This window comes from Salvelinus alpinus, chromosome 30, assembly GCF_045679555.1.
Source record: "Salvelinus alpinus chromosome 30, SLU_Salpinus.1, whole genome shotgun sequence".
Taxonomy (NCBI): domain Eukaryota; kingdom Metazoa; phylum Chordata; class Actinopteri; order Salmoniformes; family Salmonidae; genus Salvelinus; species Salvelinus alpinus.
In genome coordinates this window covers 27,010,222-27,021,923 of record NC_092115.1, presented here as the reverse complement: position 1 = coordinate 27,021,923, position 11,702 = coordinate 27,010,222, and the positions used below count along the sequence as shown (strand labels likewise).

Genomic DNA, 11,702 nt, shown 5'->3' with positions numbered 1-11,702 from the left:
AAATGAATCCAACGGGATGTCCCTCTATCGGTGAATTTGCAATGTTACAAAATGTTTGCAGTGGGGGGAAAAAACCTACATGAGAGCCTTAATAGTTATACATTGGCCTGATATAACCACCTCCCTATAACACAAATGAGTCTAAGTGCCTAAATCAAGTAAATGATTGTCCCAATTGTGATAACACTCATATCTCAGAGCACACAGGTTGTAAATTCACCTACAGATTGAACACTTCCTACAGAGGAGATTTCTTTGTGCTTCATGGACAATGTTCAATTTACATTTAATGACCCTCACCGCTTCATCATATAATGACAAATAATCACAAGTATTTGGGGGGTTTATGATCTAAATATTTTAATTATTTATCATTTTTGTACAGTTTTACACAAAATGTATCTATACTTCTTTGTGGAAATATTTGGGTCAGTTTTCGAAAAACATGTCAAACCTTTGGCCAAAGAACAAATGCATGGGTCAAGCTTTGTATGCGTCAAACTTTCACTGGCTACATGTGACAAATGAAACCCTATGAACCAGACTAGTTGAATACAAACGAGATACAATATATAAATTTTCATTACCATCAGGAATTACAGCATTTTCCCCATACTGCACTTCCAGTTCTTTCAAAACAAAAGTCTTCAACTTGTTGCATTTTCCTTTAAATTGTGTGTTGGGAGTTTTTTCTGGTTTAAGAAAGTGTAAGCTTTTCTTTGTGTGTGTACAGCCTTCTCTGGATGTCTAAGGCTTAACTTCATGATAGATCAAGGGCTACCGAGGTGCTGTTGGCAAGGGGCTCAAAGTGGCAGGACAAACTGGACCACTAAATGCTCATTTTTACGCATGTTAGTTCCTTTCCAGTATGCTGAGTGGACTGCTGGAGGGGTTTCTCAGATGAAATGCAACCCTCACACAGGTAATGAGAACTATATGATAAACAATTTGTACAATTTCTCAAATGCAATTTCAATGGTCCAGGAAGACCATCTCTTTCAGAAATGTTGGGAAAGTGAATCTTTCCCTTTGTCTCTATAAAGTTCAGTCACTGAGCTGCGGCATTAACTTGTATTCTAACCAGATTAAAATATATTTGTCCTGGAGATTAGCATACTTAAGTCCTCTTTTGCCTTTTTGGTAGTGGCAGCGTGCTTTGATCTGTGTTGCGTGGCAAGAGCCTAGCTTGGGCCCGGCCATCCGAGTGCCAAGTGTGAAATTGGCCTGATGTCATCCCTATTCTTCACCATATACATCTTTCACCAGCTTAATTATATTTCCGCCACAAAGCCCTAGCTCTTCATTCCATATTCAAGTTTGACTAGGAAGCGTTTAAAAACTATGGATGAATAACTCAGTGGGGGGAAGGGACAGGATGGGTCTTTTGTTTGAGAGACACACGAGGCATCCAATACTTTTCTGATATGTATGTTCTTTTTGAATCAGACTGCCCTTTGCCTCTGCCAATTGTAAGAGGTTCAATTTTATGGCACAGGATATGTGAACTTGTGATAACTAACACGTAGGGCAAGCTATTTATTTATTTGTCTTTGGACATTTGAATGTGGACCTTTTTTTAAGGTCTTGTGGCTGGAAAGTGGTCAAATCATTTTCAGGTCCAGAGGCAGGCAATGAAAATGTGTTAGAACTTACTATCCAAACTTGAACTTTCATCAACATGAAGAGTTCTCTGTTGACTTGTTGTGTACTTGATGCTCAAAAGCAGAAGTGTCATGCCCATACGGGGCACAGATTTGTCCAGTTGAAGAAAAAAAAAATATTTCAGAAGATTATTCTCTAATACTACTAACCACCTAGCAATTTTATGAAGTTGGCTTTAGCTAGCACATATAGGTTCCCAATCTCCCAAAACAAGTCTTCAACTTGTTGCAATTTCCTAGAAATTGTGTTTTGGGAGTTTATTCTGGTTTAAGAAAGTGTCAGCTTTATGTGGATAGCGTCTCTCGGTGTCTAGGGCTTGAGCTTAACTTCATGACAGATCAAGGGTTACCAAGGTGCTGTTGGCAAGGGGCTCAAAATGGCTGGACAAACTGGACCAGTAATGCAAATGTCCTATGCATGTTAGTTCCTTTGCAGTATGCTGAGTGGACTCCTGGAGGGGGTTTCTCAGAGGAAATGCAACCCTCACACAGGTTATAAGGACTATGATAAACAATTTCTCAAATGTAATTTCAAGACCATCTCATTCAGAAATGATTTGACCACTTGTGTGTTGTTGATGCTCAGTTGTGTTGTTGATGCTCAAAAGCAGAGGTGTCATGCCCATAGGGGGCACAGGGGCACATGCTCCCTCAGATTGGTCCTGTTGGGGGGGGAATCGAATCAAATTATTCTCTATAATACTACTAGCCACCTAGCAATTTTATGAAGTTGGCTTTACCCAACACATCTAGGTTCCCAAACTGATAACTACCTAGCCTGAAATGGCTTCTTGGTATCAATCAAGTTAGAATAGCTAACTTGTTTAGTGGTACGTGCCCCAGCATACTGCAAAGGAACTATCTTAGCTGGCATGCCTGCTGGCAAGGTTGGTAGACTTTAGAAAAAGCAAGCAATATCTAAATGTATTGAATAAGACTCACATTCCTTTCAATATTTTACTCACATTAGTGCAGAGATGCAGAGAAGCATATTTAATTCTACAAAAAAATGTAACTACCAGTCATGAGGATGCAGAAAAATACATCTTTTTTGACAGATCTTAATTTTAGCCAGTTTGCTACAACAACAAAATAATCCTGCAGCAACAGGAAATGTGGATTATAATTAATGGACATTTTTTTGTAAGGGTTGATGTATTTTTTGTTAGGGCAAATCAATTCTGCCATTTTTAAAGGGGAAATTACACACTTTAGAAGCCGTTTTAAACTTAGAATACACTACAATTTAGCATTTACTGCTGTACAAGAAAATTCTCAACATCAAAATAGTCATCAAACATCTACATCTGTAGAATTAAGCATAATGATTATGGCTCTAGATTTCAGTAAAAAAATGTATTGCTAAATTCTCAAATGTATGGACTGGGGTGGGGAGGGGCTAGCGTAATTTGTTCCCCATATTTTTTTAGGTGCTCAAAAGATATCATCCATCACTCTTATCGAGAGTTGAGGTACAAGCTTATTGAGGATGGATTTTTTTAGAACATTTTGATATTTACATAATTTTATGAAATTCCTTTTTAGGGACATTTTGAATTCTGATGTGTAGAAGAAGTGATGGGTTAAAGGAAATGAGCCTCCTGCAGCTGTGACTGAAGGCTTTGACCTTCATCGGGCTCCCGGCCACAGACTCCATTGAGGAACCAACCGAGTTGCTCAGCTCAGCATCTGAGAGGCACCAGCTTTTCTCAACCCAGAGAGCTCATCAAGTCAGTGACCGTTGGGTGTTACTTCCACATACAAGCTGGGAAAGAATAGAAATGCAGATGAGGTTCTGGGGCATTGAGGAGCAGGTCAATGCTACAAATGGTCCGCACAGATAATTCCCCCTTTTGTGTTTGGATCCTTTTCTGTTTAAAAAAAAAAGCATCAGGTAATACTGAGACCGCAGAGTGTTGGAACCAGTTTTGGTGACTGAAGTTCAGTCATATTTGATTGCGTTTGAATTGCTTGGTTATGTATGGCAGTTTTGAAATCAACATGAGTATAGTGTATTATGATCAAATTGAAAAGGTGTCATTGTGATCTGGATTTTACCAACCTTACTTGGTTGATGTATGTGAGGGGAAATTGATCTTGTTGATAAGAGACTCCGTTACAGGCAGAAACTGGGGATGGGATAGCTCTCAATATTCTGGGTTATTAACATTCTGGGTTATTAACTATTAACTCTGTTTCCAAACAACGCAGAAAAGTCTCAATTTTAATTTAATGAGGATATGTATCATATTGAACTTACTAGTTTGAATGTTTCCATAAGCTTTTAATTCCCACTTTGTTATCTGCTGTGGACATGTTTGACAGAGCAAATGATTTCAAGGTAAATGTTATTTGTAGCAACTGAGTGGAATTGCTGGCATGGGATTCCTACAACACTTTGAGATCCTTAAAGAGTTTTGGCACATTTAAGCAATTTCTGGGATACAGAAATAATGTGTACAACTGTACTACATTTTGCTGTTGAGATGCTGGGTCTTCATGTTAGGCTCCAAAGCTCTATTCATGACTACTAAGTATAGGTGGCTTGCATTCAGCATAGCGTTGACTTGAGGAATGGAAATCTGTATTTTGACTTCGCTATCAAATCAAATTTATTTATATAGCCCTTCTTACATCAGCTGATATCTCAAAGTGCTGTACAGAAACCCAGCCTAAAACCCCAAACAGCAAGCAATGCAGGTGTAGAAGTACAGTGGCTAGGAAAAACTCCCTAGCTATGACTTGTGGGGTGGTCACCTGACTAAAATTAGGTATACTATGCTGCATATGACTTAGACTGTCTATAACATCATGGTGCGTTTTGGTGCAAGTTCATGTGTAACTTTTTTTGTGGTCAACATTTCGGTAGTAGTTTTCATTTAGTAAATACATTTTAGACTGTTTGCCTGGTGAAACCAACAGTCATCTTTTCCATTGTCATTGGGGACAAGATACTTTCTCTATATACCATGTTTGAATTCTGTTCATTTTGAACAATTCAACTTTAAGTAACTTGAACTCTGCAAGTAGCCCTATTACAGTAGGCCATTACTAGCATGTAATGTCTATGTAAACACCACTTTAATTGCAGACTGTATAAAGTATAACCATAATTTTGATGCATGAAATAATGTATTCTTTCAAGGTTTATTTAGCCGAGGACCACCTGCAAATAGCCAATTCCACAATGCAGTTTACTCTTTATGAGAAAACAAATCCACAAATATGTCTATTGAGAGCTAGCCCATCCAGCTAGCCCAACAGTAAACTCGCATCATAGTATATTCCATAAATTTATCAACTGCCTATTAGAGGACAATATTTTGAAGTTGCCCTATTGCCCACATTTTGTTCTGTACTGTTTAGCAGGATGCAATTTTCCTTGCTGTCTCATTAACCTTCAAGACAGGCCAGTAATTGTTATGCTAATTGATATTATGTTGTTTCAACACACATGTGACTTGGCCATATCACATTTATGCCTCAAATTATTCCCAGAGTGGATGTTTCTGAATTAACAGTACGCTATTAGTCAGCCTGTATTGTTAGAGTACTGATTATGTTGTTTATTGCTTTATAAGCACAATAGAAAATAAAGGATTTAAAATTGTGTTAGTATTATTGTGGTTTATTTACTTACAGTTAACTACACAGTTATGATACAAATTATTTACATTTGTCTCATATCAAAGAATACCGGGGGGGAAACACAACCAAAACTTTGTCCTTCTTTATACATGTTTCAAAATGATGTTGTAAATTCACGTTGTATACCATCTCTAATGGTAATAGCCCATTCCTGATAGAGACATGTAATGTGTTAGTTCTTTGTAGCACAGTACTCATAGAAAAGTTCATTTACGGGACTTTTAAGGCAAAGTGTGTTTTAAGTTTGGATTTTAATTTACACACACTTTTTTAATATTGACAATGAAAGATCATTCACATCATAAGACCACAATTTGGTATGGATACAGCAACTTTTGTCTCACATGATATACAGGTGACAGATTGCAGCTTTCATGCAAAGGCCTCTAAACGTTTCATTCACAAAAACAAGGTATTGCAAGATAAATAAGTTATGTAAACATTCCAGAAGTGTCTCTTCTAGAAACATGACCACGTAGACTATGAGTATTGTTCATAAATATGAATGTTATGTTATTTGCAAATAATAACATGTATTTCATACTATAGAACGCATGGACTATTTGATATAGATAGATGCGGTAAAGGATTCAACGGAACGCAGACCAGATTGGCGCACATTCAACAAATCTGATCTAACAAAGTGGATATTCTTTAAATCCGTGATGTATTGTAACCAGCCCACAATGTGGTTACTTAAGTCCGATTTGGATATATTTGGCTGTTTTCGCTGCATAACATGTAGAAGTTGTCCTCTTTCAGGTTTAGAAGAAGTGACTGCTAAATGCTAACTCCTGATCGTATAAACTGGTCAGCATAGCTAGCGTACAGAAATCGGTGGTGGTAGTCAAATTCGTTTTGAACTGTAATGCAGTTGATTGGTAACGATTACATGAACATGTGTTGGGGTTGACATCCATACAAGCATTATACTCCGAGTTTTACCTCAACATAGTGTGAAATACACATATAAACAATAGCCTAAATGTAGGCTAATTTTGCTGGGGGACAATGAGACTCGGGATCTTGACCCCATGGCCCTTTCCTCTACTAGTTTCCATGGCAATTCCAGTGATTTGGTCGAGTTCGATTGACCTCTTTACCGTATCTATAGCCTACATTATTTGTACAGTAAACCTATATGACGCCCGTTGACGTTACTTCATCCCTGAAGTTTTTAATAAGACTATAATGATTGAAGTGAAGACATACAGTCCGTATAGGCCTCACTTGGCACTGAAATCCTGATTTGAGCCGGGGTAAAAATTGATTTTGTTGGTAGTGGAACTGACCCAAAACGATTGCATTTCCATGATACTTTCAAATGGATATCTGTTCAATTCCAGTTGTTGCCATCCACCACTCCTCCCTATTTAAAACCCATTGGATATGAGTTAAGCGCGCATGACTTCAACTTTTGGGTGCATCATAGCATTGTTAACCAATGGAAAACTTGCAAGAAAGTTGGTGTTATGCGCTTGCATACGAGACACATATTTCGGTTTATATAATACTATTTTGTTTTTCTTACAATATGCTATCTATTTCAACAGAGGTCCTTTAGTGAAAGTTAAGTTAGGTTACATTCCTTTTAAGCCTCAACTCATTTCTATCGTTTGGGTCAAGTTTAAAGTAACGTATAGGCAGGCCTATTGAATATATTATTTATTTATTTTTATCAAATCTGTCTCATATCAATAGGCCTACCCAAAGCTGAATTATTTTGCTGAAATAATTAAAATGTAATGCTCACGAGAACTATAGCCTAGCTAATGCAGAATTCGAATATAAAAATGCATTCTTATCAGATAATACGCTTAATTCAATGCCTTATGGTCCCTCCATATCAACTCAGAAAGGCTGTATTTTTACACAAAACAAAGGAACCTCAAATGTATTTTCAACATAAACATCAAAATACAACGAAACAGTGTGATAAAAAATGTAAATCATAGATAAACACAATTTAGGCTATTTAAATTCACAGGTTTGCAAAATGCAGCAGAACAAATCTTTGGACTTAAGCATGTTTTCATTATTTCGGTTAAATGTGTCCACAAAGTCAAGTAGGCCTACCAACAACAACAAAAACCAAACAAACTTTAATGAAGATGAAGCATTCTAAAGTTCCAGGGAGTACATGGCAAGTGTTATAACACAAAATGGTTTAGTCCCTATATACTGTATATAGGCTACAGAATATTGCAAAATCCTGTCTCATTCATGTTTAAATATCTGCTGGTATTATGTACACTGGCCTTTTAAAGTTATTTATTGCATTGTTTATTTTTCTTCAATCGCTGTCTGATTTTTCATCCTTAGATGATGTGGCATGATTGTATAGTCCTTGTGCCATCAGGTGCAAGGCTAAAGAGTTTTTATTTCCAGTAGCCTTCTTTATTTTGGCCCTCTTGTTTTGAAACCAGATTTTAATTTGAGATTCGTTGAGGCCGAGTTCTTGTGCCAGACTTTGTCTTCTCTGTTCGGTCAGGTACCGATTAGTCTGAAACTCCGTTTTTAGTCTCTGGAGCTGTTCTGCTGTGAAGGCAGTTCTTGGGCGCTTGTCATCCTTGCTTGGTGTCGTTGTCGTGGTCGACTTCTTTGGTTTTCGAGATCTTGGCCCTGTATATTAGAATACATTCAATGATCAGACTTTGAAACGAAAAAAAGTATACCTTCAACGTCCTCAATAACATGATCACTAATGCCAGACTAATTAATATCAAGTGTAGGCCTAGTAGCCAAGGAGGCCTAGTAGGCCATATGGGCCTTTAGTAGCAGAATAAGTATTGTGTTGGTATTAATATTAGCCAAATTTCCAATATAGACACAATAAACTATAGGCCTAAATGTCATTAGAATTTAGTGTAGCCTATTCTAAAAGGGTGCGATGTTTTGTGTGCATAGTAGACGATGATGGTGTTGATTGGGGCGGGGTTAGAGGGAGGCGGTATAGGCGCCCCTTTCTCACTGTTACCATAGGAACTACATTTATAAGCTTGCATTTTCATAAATGTGTAATGAATATTGTAAACATTTATTGGAACTCTGCTGTTTGGAGTAGGCTAGTTCTACACCAAATAAGAGATCGATTCGCAGCTACACGTTTATTGGCTTCACAATATAGCATTTGAATATTATTATGATCAATTGGCCCATCTTCCATCGAAGCATATTTTTTCGTACGGCAAAATACCCTCCGTTTTCTGGAATGGTTTTTATCCAGTTTATTTCGTGAAATGCACGCCTATGCTATTTAAGACCAACATTAAACACAGTGGGAACGTTTTTTGTTTAGTAGCATAATGAAACTTTCTTTTGTTTGCCTATTATTTTTTAATTGTTCGGAGAAGTTAATGTATTCATTCCATTATGCATAATATAGGGCCTATAGGCTACATGTTATACGACAATGGGATATTAACAATATTAACTTTATGTTAGGGCTTCTAAAGCTAAATTAATAGTCCAATATGACAATTCCCTAAGTTTAAACGATGTTAACTAGAAATGAAATGAAAATGGCCAACTAAATGAAAATGGCCAACTAAATGAAAATGGCCAACTATGATAGTTGCTTTGATACACTTCTGAAGTTGAAGAAAAAATAAATCAAACAAACATTCGGCTATAGGCCATAATGGAAGATTGACATTAATAAATCACAACCAGCAGCTAGGCCTAGACCTAATATCCTAATATGAGAATAGTTTGAGAATATTATGAAAACTACAGGCTAAATATATCAGAGGAGAGAAGTAAAAGTAGCTAAAGTTTTTATTCCTAATATTTTTCCAGTTCTTTTCTCCAAACGTTGCACTCTAAAAGTCTGATTGCACGCATCTCATATTGCACGTGCACGGAATACACTTTTTGCCTCGCTCCATTGTAAACAAAAATTCGAATTATATTTTTTTCTAAAGACTACTGTGGAACAATGGTGTAAACGTTTCGCTACTGCTTTAAAAGTTACTTTGAAACTTTACTACTTCGATATTTTTAATATTACGATAGTTTCAAACCTTTTTTTCTCCAAAAATGATTTACTTCTATTTTTTCTTCGTTTTCTTTTTTTCTCTCTTTATAATTCAACTGGAATTGTCAGCTTGATAAAATTGCATGACTAGCCAAATATTTATATGTTGACAATAGACTTATAATAGGCTAACAGTGAAAATAAAATAACATTTACTTGTAGTAGCCTGATATATAGGCTATTTGGTTTGAAACCAGAATTCCTAGGATAATCGAAGTCTTCTGTAGTTATGGATAAATTCTGAATATTTTTCACTAATTGGCAGGTAAAAAAAGAATTAGAATATTATTTTATTAATTTCCTAAAAGTTCAGGACAAAGACTTGAAAATATGTTACACAAAGGGATACTTTAAATGCTTGTATTATGTGGCTGCAGGATGTGGTTTCAGGTTTATTTTTCGACATATTTAGTTCACTGAGTCAGTTTATATTGCGCTCAAGCGATCCAATGGCTCATGGTATTCATATTCGTACTAAATACTAAGGCAATAAAAATACTAGACGTTACCTGATGATGGTCGGTCCGAATATCTTGTACAATACACCCAGGCTGGCCAGAGCATAGGTTTCGAAGAAGGTGCAGAATTGGCATGAGAACTTTCCGAGTCGGAGCTCAGGCACTGATCTCCAATTTCTCCTCCGGGCTTGAGAAGCGTATCTGCAACAATATCTGCTTTTTTTGGCTCACTGACTGAACGAGAATTCGATGTTCCTTCCCCTGACACCGTCCCACCGAACTGCCCAGATTTTGGGGGAAGGCCAGGACTATTCTCTCGTCCATTGAGGTGATTCTCATCATAATTAAAAGTCCCATCTTTCCTCCGTCCAAAGTCTGGTCGTAAAATATTATCAATATAAAAGTTGGTGATCCGGTGCGGTTGCTGGTTCCCAGGTGCTTGGAGAAGAGGAAGAATAGCTCTGTTGGACTCTTCGCCCGAATCTTGATGCTCTCTATTGCCATTATAATTTTCTTCCATAGTGAAATACTCAATGTCCAATTGTGGCACTTTTCTCTCTCTCCCACACAAAAGTATAAATATAAATTTAGTTTATTCCTCGTCCAATGCGTTTTTCAATAAAACGGAATAGGAAATAAAAACTAGTTCCGTTTTTTTCAGTATCTAGTTTTGGTAGTAGGCCTACTGAAAATCCGCCTCTTGCCTTTCTCACAAAGAAAAAACATACTTTAAAATGTATTTCTCCGCCTGGCTATGGTTGATATATTTGTTGAGAAAGTAGCCTACCATATAAAATGCTGAGTTGTAGTGGTTCCCTTTCAGAACAAATCCAACATTAATGCTTCAACTTCTAAACTACGAGTAGATAGAGGTGCTAACTGCTCCTGAAATAGTTCCACTATGGATTTTGGTTCTTATTTTTAATAGGCTACGAGTTCCCCCAGTGACGTTGCAGTCCGGTATCCAAGACACGTGCCTTGGACCAATAGAGTTCCTGAAATGTTACCACATGACCGATGACTCTACACTTGACAGCACCCCTCCACCCAATTCCCAAAACTGTAGTATTAAAAAAACATAAACAAGTAGGACACTATTTCCGATTCAGTCAGCCATCCCAGGTAGTTTTTTATCATCAAAACCAAAGTATTTTCTGCTGAGTTTTTTTTAAGGCTATTGAGAAATCTCCACATTTCGTTGGTTTCTCGGTTCAAAGAGCACTAGGCATGCCCATGAAAAGGGGTATCCCCGAATGGGGGTGGGGTGTGAAACCTCAAATAGGCCTATGTTTTTCGAATTGAAAATAGTTGCAGCATATTGATGGAGACGATTACCAAACATATAGGGATGAGCCAGCACTCGCTAAACGCTTTAGCAGTCCCCAACATTACCGAATAAGTTCCCAGCGGTGTTTCCCGACTAGGCGCACATGAGGGATGGTTCACTTGCGAGGCTACTCGTTTTTTCCGCTATTGCACTTGAAGTAGTCCTATATTTCAAATTACATGGGGATGCAATTTCATATTCGCCTATGGTGTCATAGTAGTCTAATCAAAGATGGTGCACAATAGTCATCCGTCGTTGGTCTCTGGTTATCTAATTAACTGATTGGCTACAATTCTACTTAAAGATTGTTGCCCTGGTGGACGCTGACTATCTGTTTGGTCTTTAGTCTATTCATGAACCAAAATCGGGTTGCGCTTAAAAAGAACCGTGGCGCTTTAAATATTGGCGATGCAACAAAATGCTGTGATTTCACATGTTGCATTTAAGAATTGAAGACTAGTCTTCTCTCAGTGTCCTAAGCCATGGGTGATGTCCTCAGGTCCCGTCTTTAGGTAAAATGCAGCCATTAGCCCAAACAGGATAGCCAATAGGCTAATGAATAATCATGAATG

At 37.4% G+C, this 11,702-nt stretch overlaps 1 protein-coding gene and 1 long non-coding RNA gene across 2 annotated transcripts; one reads left to right on the top strand and one right to left on the bottom strand.

Annotated features, from left to right (window-relative positions):
- Nucleotides 1–801: 801 nt before the first annotated feature.
- Nucleotides 802–5,271, top strand: LOC139560139 (uncharacterized). The gene is made up of 2 exons (XR_011671873.1): nt 802–922; nt 3,207–5,271. It is a non-coding gene; the product is annotated as an uncharacterized lncRNA (long non-coding RNA).
- A 2,125-nt stretch (nt 5,272–7,396) lies between these two features.
- On the bottom strand, nt 7,397–10,410 carry LOC139560137 (homeobox protein engrailed-2b-like). The gene is made up of 2 exons (XM_071376672.1): nt 9,855–10,410; nt 7,397–7,931 (listed from the first exon to the last, which is right to left on the bottom strand). The coding sequence occupies exons 1-2, from the start codon at nt 10,321–10,323 to the stop codon at nt 7,603–7,605; spliced, it is 798 nt and encodes a 265-aa protein (XP_071232773.1). The 5' UTR covers nt 10,324–10,410; the 3' UTR covers nt 7,397–7,602.
- Between the last annotated feature and the right edge of the window lie 1,292 nt (nt 10,411–11,702).